Raw genomic sequence first — 24,397 nt, 5'->3', positions numbered from 1 at the left:
CAAAGCGCTTCACTTAAACCGGGGCAAACCCGCCACGCGCAGGGTTAAACTCGTTAACCCACCAGAGAGCCGTGTCCCGTGATGGTAGCCTCGCTCTCCTCCGCCCTCCCCGCTGGCGATGCCAACCTCGGCGCGACGGTGGGCACTTTAAGCAAATGCCAGTTCTGCCACGTACGACGACAACTTACATTTTTATTCACACTTGGCCCCCTTCGCGCCTGACGGTGTCTCGGAGCGCTTAAACATACAGCAACGTACCAGCCGGTACAAAGAGCGAGCAAGCGAGCGAGCGAGCCAGGAATTTGATGCCAACGTGGGTGCCTGTGGCTCGGTGGTTAGAGCACTCGCCTCAGCGAAGCGAGAGGACCCGGGTTGGATGATCGGTGGGTTATTATTGTCGATGAGTATGTTCAGGGCAGGTCCCAGAAGAAGCAGACGAAGGGAAGTGGGGACCTGACGTTGGCGAGAAATTCTTTCACCAGTCAGCGAGATTGAGAACGAGAGACAACTCCAATGGACGCTGACGGCAGACAGGGGAGTTGCTGGCAGAACATGATTGCCACCAGCTGGGCATCTTAGGGTATTTACAGTTATAATAATAATAATAGTAATAATAATAATAATGATAATCTTTGCCGTTGATGTAGCGCCTTATCTCAAAGCAAATCACAGAATATAATGCAAAGTGAATTGACTGTTTATTTCATCGCAGCAGTGTCCCGTGGGTTGAGTGACTACGTTATTATTACAATTTTTTTTGAGGGGTTATTACCCCCCCACCCCACCACCGCCCCCGGAAAAGCGATCCGCCAATCGACTAACAACCTGACAATTCCCCTCCGCCTCCCCCGCAACCCATCCCCCGCTGAAACTGATCGATCGCTTCACGGCTGTTTGCCGGGACATCACTGCGCACAAATTTGCCGCTGCCTTTGCCCTCAAGATACACAGTCACTACACTTCATAGTAAATTCTGTGAAACACTTTGGGTCATCCTTCAGACACGATAGGGGCACCGTATACCAAATGCAAAGATTATTATTATTATTATTATTATTATTACTGTTCTTTACCATTAAGAGTCCTGCAGCTCAGTGCAGGACTCTTAAACAAAAACAATTTGGTAACTCAACCCACGGCTGTTTGTGGGGAACGCCGCTGTGCGCAATCGGCTGCCGCGTTTTGCCCACAAAACACACAGTCACTCCACTTTACAGTATTTCAGTGAAGCGCTTTGAAACATCTCGACGAGGCGATAAGGCGCTCTATCAAATGCAAGGATTATTAGTATTATTTTTATTACATAAGGTGTGAAACTCCCTGGTGTGATAGTTACTCGATCTTCACGGGGGCGGAGGGCGGGGCGGAGGGTGGTTGAGGGCTGAATTGTTGACTGTGGCGCTTGAGATGGGGCTCGGATGGTGTCTCTCGAGTGTTGGCGTTTCCCTGAGGACAGTTTCGGGTTGGAATCATAGTGAAAAACTGTTCTGCTCGATCTTATCTTGTGTGTAACCGCTGCGTTCTCGATCTGATGCGTGAAGATGAAGGAAAGCCCCTCTAACAGTAGAGTGCGGTGCTGCCACAGGTTTGTTCTGACTGTCTACGGACATTCCACTTTGTGTCACCCCAAAAAAAAATCAAGACGCAGCACTTTGTTGGTCGGTTTACTTTTGATGCCGCACGTGGACGCTTTGCAGTCATTTACAGTCCGATGCGCCCGTCAGCCTGGCACAGCTCGCTCACGTCAGTCCGAAGCTTGTGGTTTCAAGCCGCACGTCAGGGACTTTGAGCTCACAGTCCTCAACGCTCGTCTTGAAGACAACATAACGCTCCCTCATTCCCCCCCACCGCAGTCGGAGGTGCCACGCTTCAGCATTTTGGCATTGCAGACTAATCCGGACCGAACTGATTCCTAATCAACATCTCCGTTATTGTAGCAAGCGACTGCCAGGATGGTAGAAGGTGAACTAGACGCACCTCGGCCTTTCTTTGGTCCAGCAGTTCCTATGTTCCCATGAGACATTGATGCAAGTTCCCCGTCTGTCCCTGTCAGGCGGATGTTAAAGATTCCCCCGTGCTACTCAAATAGAGATTGGTCCGATGTCCCTTTGTTCAGACAAAGTCTGATCTTGAAAGGAGAACCTGTTGGGGTCTTATTGACGCTCTTTTCTTCTTGCTTTAGCTGCCATATTTGAGCTTCTCCTCCTCCTCTCCCTCCCTTGCTCTCCTCTTCCCTGCCTCCCTCCTCTCTCTCTCTCCTCTCTCCTCTCTCTCCTCCCTCCCCTCTGCACTCATCTCATCACAAATTGCCCAAAGCAAACCCGGTAGACTCTAATTTATTTTAACTGCTGCGATTTTTGAAAGGAATCTTGTCTGGGAAGGGCCAGTGAATTCCACGTTTCCTAATCGCTGCCAAGACAATAACTTCGAGGCACTTTATTTTGACAGGATTAAAATCTCGTCCAAACTACTCACTCGGTGGAGCTTCAGTTGGGTGTTTGACTCCATTCCTGTCTTCAGACTTTAATGATGAACCTTTGGCTACGACAGACCTCAGGACAAATGAGATGATTTGATAATAAGTGAGTTTGATTTATCCGACAGGTTGGCAGAAACATCTCTCCTCAACAAGGACCATTTGTTGGCAGCTTCGGTTTCTTAAACCAAGAAGTGATTCAGATCCTAAAACGTTGGCCAAGTGCAGAGAGAAGGATGGAGGGGGGTGGGGGTGGGGGGGAGATAGTTTTCAAGGGGATTTTCCTGCTTTGATCTGTTATGAAATTAGTCACAATTTGCAAAGTCTTTATCTTAGACAGTCCATGAGACCATAAACTTAAGATCATGTCCCAATAAAATACCAACGGTATTGAGGTGTCACTTAGGAGATGGAAAAGCTTTTGACCACAAAAGATATCTGTGTGAAGTGCAATCCGTAATAGCTTTTTAAAGGACATTTAGAACCGTGGAAAGTTACGGCACAGAAGAAGGCCATTCGGCCCATCGTGCCTGTGCTGGCTCATTTAAGAGCGATCCTTTCGGTCCCTTTCCTTCCTGCCCGTCTCCCCCGCCCCGCCCCACCCCGCCCGCACCCCCATCCCCCCACTTCCTCGTAGCTAAAGTTTGACACGTACAGTGTTTCAAAAGGAAAAATACGAAAAGGGGTGCGGGGAGCGAGAATAGATCACTCATTCAGAAAGTCAGAGCAGCCACGAACGATGGGGCGTCCTCCCGACGTGAAAGGCGCTCTATAAATGGAATCTTGTTGTTGTTGTTGTTGGGGTGAATGCTTTGATATTCCGCTTTACCAAAACACCCAGCGTCAGACAGCGAAGCCCGCAGCTTCGCAGACGGGAAGAATTCATTCTGTCGCGTTCCGTGCCTGTACAGAACAGTACGCACTTACGTTTAAGCAGCGCCTTTCGGAGCGGGAGGACGTCCCAAGGCGCTGGAGGGTCTGTGCCTGAGCTGGGACTGTGGGCCAATGGGGCGAGGTGGGGGAGGAAGGAAAGGTGGCTGAAAGCGCGGTCAACGAGGAAGCTCTTGAGATGGGCCTCGAAGGAGGTGAGGGAAGGGGGGAGTCGAAAGGGACTCTGGGATGGAGTTCCAGAGAGGAGGGGGGGCAGATAGGCTGAAGGCCTGACCACCGATGGCGGGGCGGGGTGGGGTGGGGCAGGGTCTGGGCCGTAAAGAAGGGTTGTTAGGGTTTGAGGAGGTCACAGAGGTGAGGTTGGGACTGCGGAGGGATTTCACCTGAGCATCCACTCAAGATACCCGCTCCAGATTAAAATACCTTCCTTAATTTAAGGCCCAATTGCCGTTGATCTGGTTGACTCTATCCTCCCCCACCACCCACTTGGCACCGTTTCTCCGGAACTCCTTTCTCCCTCTAAGATTCACTCCCTCCCTAAAACCACTCTTTTAAGGGAAGCGTCAGAACGGACCTCTTTGGCTTCGCTTTTCAGTCATCCTCCCTCTCCCCACCCCGTCGCTTGGCTCCCAACCTCAGCTCGGGTGCCCCCTGCAAGAACCGGTCAGACACTTTTGAGACATGTTAATTACAGTGATTAAAGCTCCTCGACTGATATTATAATTGTTTGCAGACCTGAACCCGTGTCTGCGTTCAAACTGCAACACCCCCAGCATCTGTTGGAGACAGACTGTAACACGGAATTGTCTCCCAACAAATCATCTGCAATGGATTTCAGTTCCCAGGGAAACAGCTAAACCGCTTTCAAAGACGACTTGTTGACAGAGGATGTCATTTGATAATAGCGGCTCTCATTGAATTATCTCCAAATTGCCAGGTCTTTCCGAGTCCTTTTCTTGTGACCAACAAAGGCAAGAAGACTCAACGTCGCGCCTTGTCTTCACCCGCAACAACGTTTGGTCGCCAAAATGAAGCTCACGCGAGGATTACAACAGTCACCGCTTGCACTTATTTACACAGGATGGCTTTCGTGCAGGATGGCATCTCGGGGTGGGGGGGGGGACGGGACGGGGTCCTGCAGGGCTGGTGGGGGCAGAGGGAGAAGGGAGAGAGGGGGAAGTGACCGTAGTCCACGGTCGTGGAGGTTGTTCTCTAAGTGGGGGATTTAAAGACAAAATAAAGATGGGTCGGTGTGGAAAGGACGTGTCGGCCTCTGAGTCACAAGGTGTTTGGGTTCACGCCCCACCTCGGGACTTGGGACGCACGCGTGGTCCAAGCTGACGCTCCAGCGCGGAGCTGGGGTGGGGGCGGCTGGCGGGTGGGTGGGTGGGTGGGGGTGAGGCGTTGCGTTGACGGAGCTGCTCTCCTTCAGGTGAGACGCTAAACCGCGGTCCCGTCTGCCCGTCCGGTCGGGCGTTAAAGACCCCGCGACGCCATTCGAAAAGAGGAGGGAGTTTTTCTCTCCCTCCGGGTGTCCTGGTCGACAATCCCCCCCCCCCCCCCCGCACACCCCCACCCGCCCCCCGCACCCCCCCACCACCCCCCGCACCCCCCCCCACCCCTCCCCCCCCCCCCACGCGAATACAATTGGTCGCTCGCTCCGTGACTGTTTGTGGGGACGTCCTCGGGCGCAATTGGCTGTTGGGTTTCGCCCGCAAAAGGCGCAGTCACTACACTTCACGGCGGGTCCTGTGAAGCGCTTTGAGAGGTCTCGAAGACGCGATGAGAGGCGCCGTATGAAATGCCGGGATGATGATGATGATGAAGATGATGATGATGAAGATGATGATGATGATGATGATGATGATGATGATGAAGATGATGATGATGAAGATGATGATGATGATGAGGTCTCAAAGCGCTTCACGAGGAATGGCTGTAAAACGTAGTCGTGTGTGTGTATGTGCGGTGGGGGGTTGTGAGCACTAGAGGGCGCTGTGTGTGTGTGTGTGTGTGGGTGTTGCTGTGTGCGTGTGTGAGCACCAGGTGGCGCTGTGCGCGGTGGCGCGCGAGTGAACGCGAGGCGGCGCTGGCAGTCAGAGGTCCTCCTGCGGTCGAGTCCTCCACGGTCCCAGAGTTCCCGGCCGCGCCACGAAGTCCTCCGAGGGCCGAGGTCCTCCAACGTCCCAGAGTTCCCGGCCACTCACACCCACCCAACCCCCCCCCTCCCCGTACACACGCGAAGTCCTCCCAAGGGCCGAGCGGAGCCGAGTCCTCCAACGTCCCAGAGTGCTTGGCGGTGGCTGCGAGTCAGTTGGTCGGTCAGTCAGGTGACGGGCGGCTCCTGGCTTCACTCTGCCTCCCCTCCTCCCGCGCGCGCTCTCTCTCACTCTCTCACTCACTCTCTCCCTCCTCACCTTTCCCTCTCCCCCGCCGCCCGCCCGCCCTCTCCCTCTCTCTCCTTCCTTCCCTCACTCGCTCGCTCTCTCTCACGCCGCCGCCGCCGCCGGGATGTTGGCCTTCTTCAACAAGCTGCTGGACTGGCTGAAGTCTCTGTTCTGGAAGGAGGAGATGGAGCTGACGCTGGTCGGGCTGCAGTACTCGGGCAAGACCACCTTCGTCAACGTGATCGCGGTGAGTGCCGAGGGGGGGGCAGGGCCGGGGGGGCAGGGCAGGGCCGGGGGGGGGGCAGGGCGGGGGGGGGTAGGGCGGGGGGGGGCAGGGCCAGGGCTGGGCCGGGGACAAGCCGCCGCCGCCTCACCTCCACCTCACCTCAGTCAGCACACACAGGGCCCCCAACACCGGCCTCACCTTAGGCTGAACCTCACCCCGGACCGCCCCCCCACTCACTCACTCCCCCCCCCCCCCGGGCTCGGGCTCGGCCTCTCCCCCGCCCCTGTCCTGTGGGCTTTTCCTTCACCTCCTCCTCCTCCTCCTCCTCCTCAACAATAACCACCACCACATGACCATTCCGTATCGGGGCCTCTCAGGTGGGGAGGACGCCCCAAGACGCCGGACACTCAGTGGAGGGTGGGGCGGGGGGTGTGGGGGGGGGGGGAGGGGGGTGTGGGGGGGGGTGATGGAAATCACGGTGGAGGAGGAGGGTCTTTGGAGGAGGCGAGACGAGGGACTGCGAGGTGGGTGGGGGGGGGGCAGAGTGGAATGGTGCCTCATTATCCTCCCGCCCCCCCCATCAATTTCCCCCTTTTTTCCCCCCCTTCCATTCCCCTCGCCCTCGCCCCCCTCCATTCCCCACTCCTCCATTAACCCACCTCCCCCCCCTCTTGCGTTCCCTGTACCCCACCCTCCCCCTCCTCCATTCCCCTCTCCCCCTCCATTCCCCTCTCCCCCTCCTCCATTCCCCTCCCCTCCCCTCCCTGCCCCATTCCTCCCCCTCCCTGCCCCATTCCTCCCCCTCCCTGCCCCATTCCTCCTCCCCTTCCCCCCCCCCTCCATCTTAATTTTTTGGGTGCAGTTCTTACCTTTGTATATAATTGTGTTGGTATCGTTACTAAATTTCCGTGGATTAATGGAATGCATTTTAAAATTGTCAGATATATGTGTATATATGAAATGCGCATATATATATATATACATATCATCGTGTTCTGTTTTAATTTGGATAGAATGTTAAATGGATGTGATGGCCTAGCAACGTGGGATGTCCTCGTGACGTGAAAGACGGTATATAAATGCAATTTGTGGTCGATGCCCATTGCATCGTAAATTAATTCAATTTGCAAGATTGCTGGGCTTCACTGACTGGTTTTTTTAAAATATATATAAAAGAATAGATTTTTTTCCCTTTCAGTTGATTCAATAGAATAGTCTTTCTTTGGGAAATGATTGCAAGCAGCTTTGCATGTATTCTCTCGCTTGTGCAAACTGAACTCCTGCCTCCTTACAATCTGACCCTAGTTTGGTTGGTTGTGACTGTGCAGGATCAATGCGATGAGCTCAGCTTTGTCTACTCCTATCACACCTTGGAGGATCTGGGAGAAATGAGGTCTTTAAGGGTAGTAAATCCTACATTTAACACTTTAATGGTGGGTCCTGGCTTGGTTACAGCCAGGGTTTTGTTTGCCAATGTTATATTTGGAATTGACTGATTAATTGCAAAAATCTTCTTCGACCGTGCTTACGGCCACCTCCCCCCAGCTCGGAGTCAGGCTCCGCCACTGTTAAGCACTCTGAGACACTACCCTGGGTGGGTGGCACTATGGAAGTCCAAGTTGTTTTGTAAAGATGGCGCGACTGATTTACTTGGTAAATATTAAACTTTGTAGTTGATATTCAAAGAAAAGCACAACTTGCATTTATATAGTTCCCTTCAAGCGGGGTAGCATCTTGAAACAATTGTTTTAAATGCTGCTCAACAGATAAAGATGATTTTTGATCAAACAGTTTTCTGATGGCTCAGTGGCCAAATATGCCATCTGGTGTGATATTGAACCAGGAAGACGAGGATAATCCCAGATTTGTTCGGTTCGCACAGAATTAGTTGATTTGATCTCTGCGATAGCAGTGGGGTACTACGTTTTAGATCCTGTCCCTCTTTTTTTGAGTGGAGGAAGAGAACAAATTAACATCAGCCATTGTTCCTGCAATTCATGATGCCTGATGTGTACAAGATTAGAGGTTAATGCAGTCCCCTTCAGGATTGTATAGAAAAATTAGATTTTTTTTGTTCAGTGCTCAACAATGAAATGCCAGTTTTCACAAGCAACGCAACAATCATTTTACACACAGTGTAGTCCCACAACCATGAGGGGAATTACCAAGTATGTTGACTTGCTCACTGAGCTCTTCAATGAGGAATGGCCATCTGGTTAGTTATTTGGAGTCCTGCAGCTCAGTGGTTAGAGCACTCGCTTTGCAAGTGAGAGACCTAGGTTCGTTTCCCGGCAGGGTGAAACTCTGGGCAAGTTTCTTTACTCCACACGCCTGATTATAATCCCTCAAGAAAAAATACAATAATAAATTGTCACTTCAATCCCTGACTGTTTGTGGCACACTGCAGCGCGCAATTGGCTGCCGCATTTCACCCACAAGTATACAGTCAATTCACTTTACAGTCTATTCTGTGAATCGCTTTGAGACGTCGAGAAGACGTGAAAAGCGCTATATCAAATGCAAGGATTATTATTATTATCTTAAGGCTGGTTTTGTCCATTGCAACCCAGCAGGAGTGTGTTGTAATAATCCTTACATTTGATATAGTGCTTTTCACATCAGAATGCGCAACAAAGCGCTTCGCAGGATATACTATGGAGTGGCTGTATTTTGTTGGCAAACATGTATTCTAAAATATGATAGTAACTTGATTTGTGAAGAGTAGAAAATTCAGTTTGGATAATTTAACTGAGTAATTAATGTGCACAGCTTCCTGTGACCATTATGTGTTATGTGCAGGTCTTTTTCCAGTTTATCCTGTAATCGCATCTTTGGATCCTGCTCCTATCCCAGTTTCCTGATCAATGCAAGTTGCTATTTCCGTTAGGCAATGGTTTAGCAAACGCATTTCATTTAGAATCGAAAGATTGGTTTTCTTCAGTTCACAATGGGGAGAAATATATTCCATTCTTTCCCAACGCAGGACTTGTTACAAAATTGTGGTTTGTACCAGATCCACCATTTTCTCATAAGCAAATAGTCTGGATTTGCATTTATATTTGCTACAGGCGTTGAATTTGAGGTTTGATGTAGATTGTGTCTCGCAGCAATAAATATGGTGGCATCAGTGCAACAAGCTAAGAAATGCGCTTGAAATTGGGATGTTCATGCCTTTTGAGTTGCAACAAGGTTATTTCCAGATGAATCTTGCTAACGCAATGGTGCAAAAGGAGGGTAAACAAACCCGCTGACGGTCTAAATTCCAAATGGCTAGAAATTCAATAGTGCACAATGCTTGGAAGCTGTCATTTTTTTCCCCCTTGCTTTATTTACTTAAATCACCTTTATGCAGTGAAAATGTGAACTGATATCATTGCTTTGAATCGCTTTCCCTTTCTCTCTCCCTCTCTCTCTCTCACACACGCACACACAGATATTTTTCTTGCTGTGCTGTGTTGCTAGTTTCTTGGGCCTTCTACTATTCAAATAGGATCTGATGGAGTGATCGGGGTAGGATAGATTTTGGAGTTTCATGTATTCCTGTCTCTGATTTTGATTTAGTTCAGTAAACTTTATATTTAGTTGACAACCACAGTAAACCATTACAGGTTAGAATTTTTTTCCTGCTGAAGTTAACTATTTTCAATGAATCACTTGATTTTCAGGGAAAATATTTGGTGTTCTGTAGATTTTAGTGTTGGATGGATTATAGTTGCTGGGTGTGGTTCTGCATGAATGAGACGTGTAGCTTTTATTCCTGGTGAATATGCTGGTACGATTCCAATAATTAACCTGAGAAGGAGATTTTTCTGATGTGGAGTTGGTATCATTAATAGCTTTATTGGACTTGAAAGGTTTCGTTATTTGGTTCCAGAGAGATTTAGTTTGCTTTAGAGGAGGTGAGAGGTGTGGCAAACTTCAAGATTTATTGTTTTTTTTGGTATGGTTGTTTGCTACTTCAACGTGGTCAACAATTGGTCAATGCTTTATTGTCTAAATTGCCACAAATGCATATTCTGTTCAGCTGCATTTCTGGTCACAGCACCCTTTGTGTGGCATTGGAACAAGTGGAGACTCTTAAGCAACTAAGCCACCTTTATTCAAATCAAAATGGTCTTTTATAACTGTCCTGCTCTCAAATCAGCTTGCATATTGGCTGTCTCTCGATATAAAGTGTTCCTATCTATATTAAATTGAAATTGTGGCTCATTGTTTAAGTTGTCTGGTTCATTGTTCTGTATGTTTCAGCAGAATTTAATGGAAATAGTGCTGGTAACTCATCAGACTGAGAATAAATGGGCGTGAGTTTGTGTCTGGGGCAAGGTGGGTTAATGAGGCAGTTGCTTGCAGATCTTGTCTTTGGCCCATTTAGACATGGATGGATGCAGACTTCTCTCTTTCCTCTAAAGGGTCTTGGGCTCACTCGCCAAATCCCACTAATAGCTATACTGAAATGGGAACTTGCATTGAATTGCAGGTAAATCTACTTCAGTTTTGACTGCATTCCGAGCCATTGGGACTTTACTCTTCCCGATTTCAGTTTCCTGTTGTAAAAACTACATGTCCCACGTTGATTAATAAGCAGTTTGAGATGTTTGTGTGTCGGATTGTGTGGTGCAAGTCCAAATTTTGCACTGCTGCCTATTTTGGGGGAACCTGAGGCGGTCTCGAAATGGGGGGAAATGTTGTTTTTATGTTCAAACAACTCTTCGAAGGTGACCTGTAATTTATTTCCTTTCTGTCTGGCATTTGCAATATACACTTCAGAATTTACTGCTGTTATTAAATGCTTTTGAATTTGGAAAGTGCTCTATGCAGGTCACTGGTATCACAAAATGTTATCCATGATGCGGTGCTGTTTTGTAGACCTTGAAGAATATAGGGTTTAAAACCCGTGCAGTGTGAGCATCTTAGACACCTGTACCGAGGGCAATAATGCAAGATGTCAATGAAATTTATTTCATATTCACCCTGATGGAACGTGTTAAGTCTTTGTCATTCTGACACCATGTCTAAAGGAACACGAACGGATGGTGTATGTAGAGGTGGTGTGGTAGGCAATAGGAATGCAGACTAAGTCTTCACAGTATTTTGTGAGATGAGTTTTTTAACATGTGTGGGTAACCACAAACAAAACAAAACTTGAATATTCATGATCTGAAGGCCTGGGCGTGTGATGGTTGACCTTTATGGTTTAGCTTGTAATGTAGAGAGAGCAGTGCAGTGCTGGCACAGTTTCTTGAAAATTTTTGGTTCATACTGTCTATGAAGTATTATTAAATAAACCTGTGCTACCAATTGAGCCAGGCTGAATGTCTCAGGCCCTCTAGGTTAGGAATAGTGCCAATTTGGTACAGATTAAACTCTGTGGTAATCTCGTACAAACAGCACTGAGTACTAGCACTTGCCACACTTAACGCTGCTGTGGTCTCAATCGCATTTTATTGGTTGAAAGAAAATGGTTGAAATGTGACTGACGCGTGTTGTCAAAATTGCGACAAGTGGCACTTAGACTGGAGGAAAGCTGTAATGTTCCTGTTTTCAGGGTGGGAGATGTCAGCGCCTTGGTATTTGGAACATTTCTGCATTTGGCAATTCAAGGACATTGAGTCCTCCGAATACTTTTGCTGTGTATTGACTGCCAATTTGAACTCCATCCACATTCCCTTTGCCTCGCTCCCTCCATTGCTACCTTCAAGGCATGCCTCAAAACCCTCCTCTTCGACCGTGCCTTCGGCCACCTTCCCTGATCCCAATCCCGCCCCCATCCCATCCCACTCGAGTCCAAATCCCTAATCCCGACTGTTCAGAACCTTGGGACATCCTCCCGACGTGAAAGGCGCTTTGCAAACATAATTTTGTATTGCTAAGTGTAGATTTAATATATATGATATTAATATGTGTAAATTTCAAGCTTTTAAGGATTATTTGGTTTCAACAGCTGAAGTCCAGTTGGTTTTGTTGTGCAAAATGGAAGGTGTTGGCGCTCATTGGGGAAAAATAAAAGCAGTCACTGTGCAAACTCAAATCTCATTACCACTTGTCTTGCATTATTAATTAGACCAGTTCAGATGACTCAATTTCCTGTTGAATTTTGTGATTTCTTTCTCTCTGCTAATAGGAACACTTCTGATCAGCAATATCAAAGAAATGTCTTCATAAACTCGGCCAAAAATGTGAGACTTCCACGGGAACATTTCCTGGAGGAAAATGATACTGAAAGCCACACCTTGGGGTGACTCACAGTTGAGAATCCAGTGTCTTTAAGTATGTGCCAGCTGTGACACGTATGCTATTCTCCCTGGATTGATATAACATTTAACTTGTAGCAGTTTCAGGTCTTAATGCTTCTTCCATGTTTCTTCAAGTGTTTAAGTGCAGTATCACCTTTGTGGGTTGGAAAATATAATATAATACAATACAAAATTACATTTGTACAGCGCCTTTCACGTCGGGAGGATGTCCCAAGACACTGGTGACCTGTCTGCCTTGTTTCCCATGCAGCAGTTTTTTTTCTTCGTAAGGCAGGTCGTTCTCCGAGTGTATCTAAGGTCAGCTGGAGTCTTGATACTCAGTCCCAGTGACCCAAAAGTTGAGGCTGCCGTTCAGTACCAAATTACATGGCTTCATTCAGCCTGTCCCTGGCTCAAATGCTTCATTTTTCAATTTGCTTGATTTCTCCTAAATGCTATGATTTGATTATTCACAAATTGCTCTTCGGGGAGTAACTCTTAAATTGCTGCTCATGACACGATACAATTAGCTGAAGAACTTGAGCCAATCTTCCATTCTATGATTTTTTCTGTTTTCAAAAAGGGCCGGAGTTTAAAAGAATTCCTGTGAAGTGCTTTGAGATGTCCCTCACCAGCACCGCTTTCTTCCACCTCTGACGCATCGCCCGTCTCCGCCAATACCTCACTCCAAAAGCCACTGAAACCCTGGTCCATGCCTTTGACACCTCTCGGCTGGACTACTCCAACGCCCGCCTCACCGGTTTCCCATCCACTACCATCCATAAAATCCAAATCATTCAAAACGCTGCCGCCCGCATTCTCACCCGCACGAAACTCCGCTCCCCGATCACCCCAGTCCCAGCACTGGCTGCCTATCCCAGAGAGGATCGATTTCAAGATCCTCACCCTTGTATTCAAGTCTCTGCACCCCCTACCTCTCTGACCTCCTCTCTCCTCAAAACAGTACCTGTTGCCTTCGTTCCTCTGGGTCTGGCCTCCTCCGAGTCCTCCGCTCCGCCCTCGTCGGCCGTGCCTTCAGCCACTACGCCCCGAGGCTCTGGAACTCCCTTGGCCTCACTCCTTCCCTTCCTATTTTCAGGTCTCTGCTGAAGGTCTTTCTTTTCAATCGCGCCTTTGGTCACCTTCCTCCCCCTGACTCGGTCCCGGGATCCGTTGCTGTGAAGCGCTCTGAGATGCCGTCCGGCGAGGAGGGCGCTGTATAAATCCAAGTTGTTGTTTTGAATTTATAGGCACTGTGGAAATGAAAGTTCTTTCTTCAATAGAACAAGATACTAGTTGAACAAAATACTGCAGATGCTGGAATCTGAAACAAAAACAGAGAGAACTAGGAAAACTCAGCAGGTCAAGCAGCATCTATGGAGAAAGGAAAGTGAGTCAACGTTTCGGGTCCACGACCCTTTGTCGGAAGATACTAGTTGAGACTGGGTAGTTTCAACTATAAATTATGAAAAATGGATCCAAGACGAGAGAGGTTTTCTTATGATCTGAAGTTGCCCAAACATGTTTGCATTTGCTTTGAAAGAGTCTTTTGTTCGCAGAGAGTGAGCATCCATTTGAATCATCAGCAGATCGCTTTTGCATCTCCAAAGTCAGCAAGTATAGGTGAGGAGACAGGCCAGGAGGATTATGCTATGTTACTGTTTTAAAATAAACGTTTCAAGACCTTGAATTAAAGGAATAAGTTTTTAGGAGAACCTGAACATTTATGGAAAATTCAAATGCTCGGGTGAAAGTTAGCAACCTTACTTGGGATGCCATTGCCTTTGGGTTGTGTAGAATAGTAAGTGCAGGGCACTGTGTGGCCAACATAGGATGAGGCAGCTGGATTATCGGGCAGAAAATAGACACGAGTAATTCTAGTGGGTTTTGGAGCAAAAATATTAAATGAAACTAAGGAATCTGAGGTCTTATTCTGCTTTTGCTTCCCTGTCTTTGAGCAGATTACTTGGAAGCCAATTGGGGAAACTGTGGACTTCCTACGAAGGCCACAGGTGTTTTGGGCACAGATATTCCCTGTGGTATTAACACTGCACTGTAAAATAATAATAATAATCCTTGCATTTGATATAGCGCTTTTCACGTCGGGAGGACGTCCCAAAGCGCTTCACAGAACACACTGTAAAGTGAATTGACTGTATATTTGTGGGCGAAATACTGTGTTTTAAGATTTGTATGTTTATTGCACTTTGTCGCAAAGTCTCAAAGCCTGCAAAATTCAGTCAATTCACTTTACAGTATCTTTTGTGAAGTGCTTTGAGACGTCGTAATAAGGTGCTATATCAAATACAAGGATTATTATTATTGTTAAAGCACTTTTACAGCATTTTGTTTTTATATAAACAGTTTGCACCCAGTCTCCACAGTCGAGGATTGTTGGCTAGGACACCGAGCGAAACTCCTGTCTCTTTTCGAAAAATGCTATGGGATCTTTAATATCCCCCTGAAGAACAAGCAGGCATTACTTTGATTTAATAGCTTGTCTAAGGGAAAGGACGTATTGACAATGCAGTACTACACTGGAGTGTGATATTAGACTGAGCTCAATCCTTATATGGGGCTTCAAACACAACGAGAGTGGGGAATACTACCATCTGAGGCAGCCATCTGGCGAAATCGGCCGCAGGATTCTTTAGGCTATGTGCAAAATGAAGAACCCTTGCAGATAATAATAATCCTTGCATTTCATATAGCGCCTTATCACATCCGTCAAGCTGGGCTTGCGCTATAAGTTGTGCTCAGTCCAGTTCGAGTCTCTGAAAGCAAGGAGAAAAGCTGTGACCTCGCCCAGTGACTTAATTGGTGCCTGAGAACTCATTTTTAGCCTGGGTCAGATGCAGAGTTTCAAATAGAGATGTGAAAGAGGAAGGGAATCAAACATTTCTATTCCGTTAGAACCATAGACATTTACAGCGTAGCAGAAGAACTCAGCACGTCGGGCCTGTGCCGGCTCTTTTAAAGAAGCGATCCTTTCAGTCCCATTTAACTGACATTTTCTCGCCGCCCCGACCCCCATTCCTTTTTAGGTATGATCAACTTGTCTTTCAGCTACCAACTCAAACCCGGAGTTATAACTTACAGTATTCACGTATGTTAAATCGTCTAATTTATACAGTCGATCACTCTTCGTGTGTATTACTGGTGACATTTTAATAAGGTGGCTGACGATAAATTCTTCAATGCAAGCTCACGAAACCTTGTGATTTGATTTGCTAGTCTGTAGTACGACACACTGGCTTCACTTTTAGGAAGTGAATAATAATATTCGTTGCATTTGGTCTAGTGCCTTTCACTTCAGAAGGCCGTTTCGAAGTGCTTCCTGGTGGAATGGTGTAACTATTGTAGGCAAATGTGGTAGCGGAATTGCGCATAGCAATGCCCCACAAACAGTCACCAAGCAATTTTTATTTGAGGAATTGTTGGCCAGAATGTGGTCGTAACGGCATGTTTTGAGCTAACTTTTTTTTACTATTAAACGGCAAGAATGAGGCTGTTGTCCTGGGTCAAAAACAATTTTGCTTCTCAATGAATTTGTGACTTTTATCTATTGCTGCCTTTATAAAATTGAATTGTAAGTGCGGTGTGGGTTAGCGGTTCAGCAGAACTGAATGACGATCGGGACTAGGAACCCTGGCTATCTTCTCCTTCCTTACCTGCGACTGTTCACCCTGTGGCCACGTGCTATCTGGCAGTGGTGGGGGATTGGGTGGGGGGGGGGGGGAAAGGGGGAGAAACTAGTGGCAAAGTTTGTTTTCCGTGTAGATTTGATGAAGTTTCACACGTGAATGCTAAAAGTTACAACCCCGTGTTTGAGTTGGAAGCTGAGCGACTGTGCTGTGCTGAAAATATCAGACGCGAATGGAGACAACTGCACTCCCCGGTACGCGAGATATTATCCGTGCAAATGCAAAACCGCTTCTGACCAGTGTGTAGCCACAGAATCTCGAGTCACAAGACAAAACCACTCACTTCCACTTACGCCTCAAATCAGCTGATCTGGCGAGTGTTTCAGACGGGCTTGTGACTCAATGCCCGGTCCTGTTTGACAGCATTGCTTTGCAATTAGTAGAACTTTGCCCGTTTTTAAAAGTCCGAATAGCCGAATCTTTTCATATTGCGCTGCCTTTTGAAACATTACTACAATCCTGCAGTTGGAATCAGCAGTAAGTGGCTTCCTCGAGTCCACTGACCTTCGCTTCCGCTTGCCTGAGCCACTTTTACCGTATTTTGAGTCGCCAATGTGCTTTGGTCTGCTTTTTTTTTAAATTTCTGGCCTGGCGTTGTAACGGTGCAGCGAAACTGACCGGCCAGAAATCTGACGCTAGTATTTTGGCTGCGTGAAGCTTAATTTGGTCAAAGCTAATAGGAAGGAGAGCAAAGTCATTGCTACTAAAATCAAATATTCCAATTGCACCACGAGTGACATATCCACTTGCATGTCCCGGCTCCCCCGATAGCCCAGTTGGTAGGAAGCCAGGGCTGCAGTTGGCTGACTGCAATAGACTTTGCCACCCTGTGTCACGGAGGGGAAACCAAATGCCCCACCTTCTGATCGCAGCAGAATTCGTCTGCCCTGAGGTTGAATAGCCTGTAACCGTCACTGTTGGAAGTTTACGTGAATGAGCATTTCGGTGAGGCACTGTTCAATTGAGGTGGCGTCTTGTATAAAACTCGTGTCGTTTTGTCCCTACAGTACTGGGCGTGTTGAATTTATTTGTGACAGCTTCTGCATTTCCTCTTTTAATCCAGTAAAACTGCAACGTGTGTGTGCGTGAGTGCGTGCGTGTGTGTAGTAATTGTTGCCGCTGCAAAAATACCAAGTGACATTCAGATATCTGCAGTTGAGCAATTTTCCCGCATTGAAAAATTTAAAATGTTTAAACGTAGGATAACCTCGAGTGGAAAACTGCTCAAAGCATTTATTCAGTGACAAGGAACGTTGGACATAAGTATTTGGGAGAGAGAAGAGGGGTGGGGGGGGGGGGGGAGAATGGAAGAATAATTCAGGATATTGGTCGCACACAGATGCAAATTGAAGCAATGTCACCTTGCTTATATTCAATGCCTTTCCCACACAAATTAGTTGAACATTTGACAATGGTTGTATTCTATACTGCAATATCTTCCTACTTATTTGAGGGTCGAATCCGATTTAAAACCAATGCCGTCTTATTGGATATCGATGTTTCATTCAGCTTTTTTTTCTTGATTTCTAGTCGGGTCAGTTCAGCGAAGATATGATTCCGACAGTTGGCTTCAATATGAGGAAGGTCACCAAAGGCAACGTAACAATAAAGGTAGGTTATGAAACTGGTGAGGAAAATACTTGCGTCCGGTAATCCTGTTTAATATTCAGGCACTGTCACAGTTGTGATGTAAAGAGGATAGTAATTTTATCAAATTATTTTGGGGGGGGGGCTTTAAATGTATTGGAAGTAACATTTTTGTGAGCAGTTGCTATTCAAGCCATTGAGTTATTTTCAGTAATGACACTTATTCCTGAATATGTTTTTGATAAAACAGTTGCTGTCACAATTACCAACCCACCTGCTTTAGAAAAACCTCTTTAGTAATCGTCCTTGCAATTCATAAAGCCCTTCACAGCATTTCACAATGGTTCTGCTGAACGTAGTGACTGTTTGATCAGTGAGACAATTTGCAATGTTCCGCAAACAGCCATGGAATGAATATCCAAGGTTATCTCGAGGTTGGCCGGGGTGATAGGAAAAACCTCTCCTCTTTCCGAACCATGCCACAGGATTTTTAATATTCAATAGGACAAGCAGATAAAACTTTGGTTTAATATCATCTCAGTTTATTATTATATAAAGACAGCATGTCCCACATTTTATCAAACATTAGAGTGTCCGCTTTGATTGAGTTCAAAGTGCCTGATGTGGGACTTGAATCCACACCTAGTGACCCAGAGTCAGGAGTGCTATCAACTGAGTCAAGCTGACATCTTGGGCCATTGGTTATTTGGTCATCTTTGAATACCCCTTTGGGCTTTCGTACAATTTTCTGATTCGACACCAGTATGCATGCTGTGGCATCAATGCTGATTGTCGGAGGAATTGTATGGGTTTTTATTTCAGCTCATGAATTTTAAATCCTTCTTTTAAAGATTTGGGACATCGGTGGACAGCCAAGGTTTCGAAGTATGTGGGAACGATACTGCCGAGGGGTCAATGCTGTTGTGTAAGTGCGTCTTGCTGTTCTGCCCTTCACGGTTTAGAGAGAATACCAATCCCACAAGCTTTGGCCTTCTGTTCTCATTACTGGCTCTCTCCCTCCTGCGTGTACTTTATCATTTATTCATGGGTTCATGCTGCTTAATGTAAATCGATTCTTTATATTGTGGGTTTGTTACTGTTCTCTGCTTTTTGACTCAACAACGAACACCAATATGAATAGCAACACAAACAGCAACGTTATTAAAAATGGCATTAATGTGTTGTGAGGGAGAATAGTGGGACACGTTTGCATCCTTTGCTTGACCAGAATGTGGGGAGGTGAGGGAGAAGGTTTGAGGATTTTCATCCTCAACAAATCGAATCAACTTGGCCACTTTCCATGCTTCAAGTAAGAATAACAGAAGCCTGGCTGGTTGCTAGCTATTTTGACTGGAGGATTGGATTGTGGTACAGAAGCTGATATTAATTTGCTTGCACGCTGCTTACAATGGCAATCATTTTTAATTTTAAGGTACATGGTGGATGCTGCTGACCGTGATAAAATCGAGGCATCTAGGAACGAGCTTCACAACCTGTTAGACAAACCACAGTTGCAAGGAATCCCTGTGAGTACCTCCTAATCTTATTGCTGCTCTGTTAAAGCTTGTTACTTGTCTTTCAGAAAATTGTAGGTGAACTTACTGGTTCCTGTAATGACTTAGCAAAAAGCTTTTCGCTTTGAGAATAGTATCAAACTGACTTAAGAAGCTAAATTCTAATCTCCCTGTAATGGTGAGATCATTTCACTAAGAGGAAGATAATATTTGCACACATTCCTCCTTCCCACCACAGGTAATTTAGATGTTTTGCCCATTTTTTGTAGAGCTATTTTAGTGCCTATAGACCTACTGAAGCCTTGGTCAAGGTTAGGTTATTATTATTATTGTGAGCTACATCACATGAAAAGATGAGCTCGGATAATCATCCCAATTACAAGTGATTCTCCAGCTGAAGAAGGGTGATGCTGTTCTGGACTGAACTAGTGCACACGCAGACCTCCCCATCCCAGGATACATTCAATTAGTCCCTAACTTTAAAGCTCCCTATTTGGTTTTGCCTTGTGACACTGTTTTTATTTAGACAGCTGACTATTTGTTGGGCGTGAAAATCCATAAATGTGCACAAAAGCTTGCTGCATAAAATTGTGCAGTGCAGATCAGATTGCACGTAATGTACTTGAGTTTACCGCACAGTCAGCTGATTGATCAAAAGTACAATTCATTCATTAAAATTAATGGAGAAGATTGAATTTAATGTTTGATACCATTGTTCTGTGTCCGTTGGTGTTGTTTTAACAGACCGAGCCATTTCTGCCCACGTTGGGAGTAATTTGGTCGGGTCAGTTTAATAGGCCACGAATGTAATAAACTATTGTTATGTTGAATCAGCGCCTTGGGACGTCCTCCCGATGTGAAAGGCGCTATACAAATATAATGTTGTTGTTGTTGTGAATCCTGCCGTGGCTGCAGTACCCCACACCGAACAGTAGGGGGTGCGGTTTCCTAGTTTTTGGACTACTGGTGTTTAGTTAAAGGCCTGAATTGTTCAATCCACATCTGTGCAGCATCAATTGCTGGAGTTAGTGGCTTTTTTTTAAGGTATATTTACCATCTTCAGGGAGGGCCGGTCAAATCCTCATGGCTGTGAAAAATGCACTGGTGTTTTTGGCCAACCAGGGTTCTTGACGTGCCTTTACTGTGTTTTAAGTTCCCGGCCCAACTGTGCTGCGAATTCTGCGTTCCATTTGCCAAAACTGTCCCTGGGAATATGTCCAATGTAATCTCTTCTGAGGAATAATGCTTCATCCCTGTCTTTTCCTTCCTCCCTTTGCATGTGGTGCGGTTTTCCCTGTTTTGAGGATTAGCATCGTAGGTCTGTGAGGTTGACTATAAACTTCGCAACCTTGAGAGTAAAGCAGTTTGTTCAATGAAGGCAATTTACATTTGTATAGTGCCTTTCAAGTCAGAAGGACATCTCAAAACATTTCACACAACATTGAACAGCTGCAGCAGAAGCTACTAGCAGAGCTAGCTACCGTTACAGGAAACCCAAAGTACAGCTTCAAACTAATCTCTACATAAACACTTCTAAGTGTCAGATAATACATAGATAAGAGTAGAAGACAGTGAGACAGAAATGGAAGACTGTTCACAATGTGGTTGTTAGAACCTGTTCTTGTGTATTGTAATTTTCTTCTGTTCTAACCTATCATTAAATTGTTCCCATCAGGCTTGAGTTTGTATTAATTTCCTTGGCTTGTTTGGGATTTTGTTGTGATCAATGAAATGCTATCTTTTTAGGACATAAATCCATATCCACTGGTTGTGATTGAATTTAATTTGCCATTCCAGGTCCTAGTTCTCGGAAATAAGAGAGATCTAACCAATGCTCTGGATGAAAAACAGCTCATTGAAAAAATGTAAGCGATTTTTATTTCTGCTCCTTTATATCCAAAACAGTAGTGATAAGGTGAGGGAATAGTCATTGGTGCTGATAGGTTAAGGTGTGTGTGTGTGTGTTTGGGGGAGTGGGGGGGATTAACTGAGCTGTTCAATATTATAGAAAGCAGGGGAGGAGTGGGGGTTAGGAGATGGAGCTCAGGCCTCTCCAAGCTTAGGGTACACTCTCCTGCGTGAGATCATTGTACTCCACATAAATTAGTAATTGAATTTCGGATCATTCTGGCCCGTTTCTTTATCAGTGACCTAAGCAAATGTTGCTTGTAATTCGATTTGTATATTCGTCATTTTCTGTGTGTAATGGCTACAGGGGTTGGTTGAAGATGCTGCATAACCGAAATGTAGCATCAGTCAATCCATATGTCCTCAATTTGCACCTTTCAGAGTTACAGAAAATCAGTGTAAAATGTCTGAGTTTCTTTGTCCAAATAAATTATCTACATTGGTTCAGTTTTTTTGTCGATGCCTTTTGAATATTGCAGGAATTTGGCTGCTATCCAGGACCGAGAAATCTGCTGCTACTCAATTTCTTGCAAAGAAAAAGACAACATAGGTAAGGAAACATTGTGGATGTTGTCCAACTTTGTTGGCACTCCCACATTGTGCTGATTTGTCCTTTTAGTCCTTGAACACCTGAGGCATCCACAGAATGAGTGTCTTTATCAGGACTTTGTATGTCTTGAATGGTTATTTCTCTTAACTGTAAGGTCCACAACACCCGAGTAAAACTAACTGCTGAGTTAATGTATGTTTGTGCCCTTTATGTAAACCTGCAAATTATTCCCTTCACAGTCCATTGGATTGAGTGCCCACTTCTGTGACATAGTGCTCAACTCAAATGCTGCCTGCACCTTATTTGATTAATTTCCACGTACAATGTACAAGTGAAGCGTTCCATACTGTGTTTTGTGATGGATGACAACAGCTTTACTGATAGTTCTAGTCCATTTTATTTTACTGTTTAACTGGGTAGAGTGTATTTGACTTCTCCCTTTCCTCATTCTGTTGTACTCAAACTCTGACTATACAGCACCAATGCCTTTTCTACACCTCGTCTTTCTCTTTTCCTCCTCTCTCCCCTTCCCCCCCCCCCCCAGCCCCAATTTCCTGCCAATAGAAATTAGTTTAGCAACGGGCAGTTTGTGTGTTTTCAACTATTGTATTTTTAGAATCACAAATCTAGCCACTAAACTGTGATGGAAATGATTAACTTGTATTTCTTACCTCAGATATCACACTGCAGTGGCTTATTCAGCACTCAAAATCCAGAAGAAGCTGAAATTTAATGGTGTAAAGCCCATGAGTGATCAGCCACAGTCCTTACTCCATTTACTTTGTTCTTCATCCATGGGATAGCAACAGAAATACGTTATTCTGAATATATTGAAATACTTCAAAGTCCCTCATGATGTAGGCCACTCGAGTGTGCTTCTCATCATTAGAGACTAAACCTGCTTTGCGAATGCCATAATGTAAAAAAAAAATCATGATTGTGAGACGAATGTTGAAGGCAGTGATGTAAAAGCACAAGAACGAGCCAACAAAACCAATCATGCTTATTTCTTCGCTTCAACTGTGTTGGGAGTCCGCAGTATCACAAGTAACCTGTTTTTTAGCTTTTATTAATCTGTCAGGCCATTTATGTCCTTGCAAAATGGGGTTATGGAGCATGTTGCATTGCACCTCGTGTTCGTGTTGGTGCTGTAGATATTTCACTGTCACTTGTAGAAATTTTTTAATGTCCACTGTTAATACGGTATTTTGTTTAGCAATGGGCTTTTGCAAATATAATTCAAGTAGCAGAAGGTTGTGTATGTTGTAGCTGGGGATCATCTTCTTGGTTTATTTAACTTGCTTTCACTGATGTTATGCATTTTGTGTGCTGATTGAATACACTGCTTCAACATCAAGAGTCTTGACACTATCTGGCAATGTGTGACCCACTGTAAACATGTGCATGCAAAGCTTCATAATTATAAGATTTGTAAATAAGAATATGTGGAATTGGTTTACTTTTCTATTGAGTTTTGACTTTAAATGTGCTCTCTTCTCCCACTTCTGAAATTAAAGGTAATGAGGGCATATTGTCATCACGTGGTATTTCACAGCCATGGTTTACAGATTTTGACTGCATGTAAAAGTCCAGTTGCTGTGCGTACAAGCAATTTGAAAACCTGATACTCCAGAGAACACGTGTATCTTCAGAAATTGACATCTGTGTGTCCTAATCCTGTTTCTGTTGCGATTCAAGGGGTGAGGGAAAATTCCTTTTAAATTCAGGTAAAGTTGCTGAAAGGTCAGTGTCCTCCGGAAGGCAGCGCCTTTAAAGACACGCGTTCAGAGTGTGACAATTTTTTTTTGTGAACTTCCAAGAAGATTTAATTGATTTAAAAATTCAGTTTTTTTTTTTCTTTGTTTTCAGATGCCAAAGAGTTTACTTTTTGTCTGTCTTTGCTGCGTTATAAGTGTACTGCATTTAACGGCTATTGCTAATCTGGTGGACTGAAATGTAAATTAACCAAACGATGACTGGAGTATAGAGAGCCAGCAGAGAGACTTCCAGCTATTGAAATAAACAGGACATATTGTTGCTGTGAAAATCTCTTAATTTTGATCTTCCTTCTTTTTCCGCCCCCACCACCCCAACTCGATTTAAATCCACCAAATAATCGCCGCACAGCAAATTACGTGAATTGCTTTGAGATGTTACGACAACGTGATATCAATTGCAAAGTATTAATCCAAACTGTAAAACTGGCAGTCTTGCATTGTAGCAAAGTGTACTCTTGTTATCCATGAATTCTTAGCAACTACACACAATGTATGGTACAGCTCTTACTGCAATATCATCAAATGTATGTAATCTTAATGAAGTTGTTCGAACCTCTGCCTAAAATGCAAATCGAAGGGAGCTTTTCCGTTGTCGACAAACTTTCTTTTTTTTAAAAAAAGTGAGGGAGAAGAGAGGAAAGGGAGAATGTTTTTGTCTTTTGAATTCTGCCTCCTTGTTACTGTATATTTAATCCGCAGCATTTAATTCCCACCTCCGTTTCAAAAAGATCAATCTCTTGGCTATTGTAAGAAAATAGTATTCAATAATAAACTGTCCAGTTTGTTCATTTATCCGGGTGTCTTGGATGCTTTGGTGGAGTCCTGTAGCTCAGTGGTTAGAGCACTCGCTTTGCAAGCGAGAGAGCTGAGTTCAATTCCAGACAGAGGGCGAAACCTTGGGCAAGTTTCCTTACTCCACACAGAGCCTAATAATAAACCCTCCAAAACCCAAAACAATAATTAAATTGGTCATTTTCAATCTACGACTGTTTGTGGGACATTGCTGTGCGCAATTGGCTGCCGCGTTCGCCCACAAATATACAGTCAATTCACTTTACAGTGTGTTCTGTGAAGCGCTTTGGGACGTCCTTCCGACGTGAAAAGCGCTATATCAAATGCGAGTATTATTATTATTATTACTGC

At 45.2% G+C, this 24,397-nt stretch overlaps 1 protein-coding gene across 1 annotated transcript; it reads left to right on the top strand.

Moving 5' to 3' along the window:
* Window positions 1-5,838: 5,838 nt before the first annotated feature.
* arl8ba (ADP-ribosylation factor-like 8Ba) lies at window positions 5,839-24,046 on the top strand. The gene is made up of 7 exons (XM_042339483.1): window positions 5,839-6,001; window positions 17,448-17,528; window positions 18,356-18,429; window positions 18,937-19,030; window positions 20,816-20,883; window positions 21,406-21,476; window positions 22,153-24,046. Exons 1-7 carry the CDS (start codon window positions 5,879-5,881, stop codon window positions 22,200-22,202), a joined length of 561 nt encoding a protein of 186 aa, XP_042195417.1. The 5' UTR covers window positions 5,839-5,878; the 3' UTR covers window positions 22,203-24,046.
* Window positions 24,047-24,397: the final 351 nt, after the last annotated feature.

The sequence above is a fragment of the Callorhinchus milii genome, unplaced genomic scaffold, assembly GCF_018977255.1.
Source record: "Callorhinchus milii isolate IMCB2004 unplaced genomic scaffold, IMCB_Cmil_1.0 Scaffold12, whole genome shotgun sequence".
Classification (NCBI taxonomy): Eukaryota; Metazoa; Chordata; class Chondrichthyes; order Chimaeriformes; family Callorhinchidae; genus Callorhinchus; species Callorhinchus milii.
This window is presented reverse-complemented; position numbering and strand designations above follow the sequence as displayed.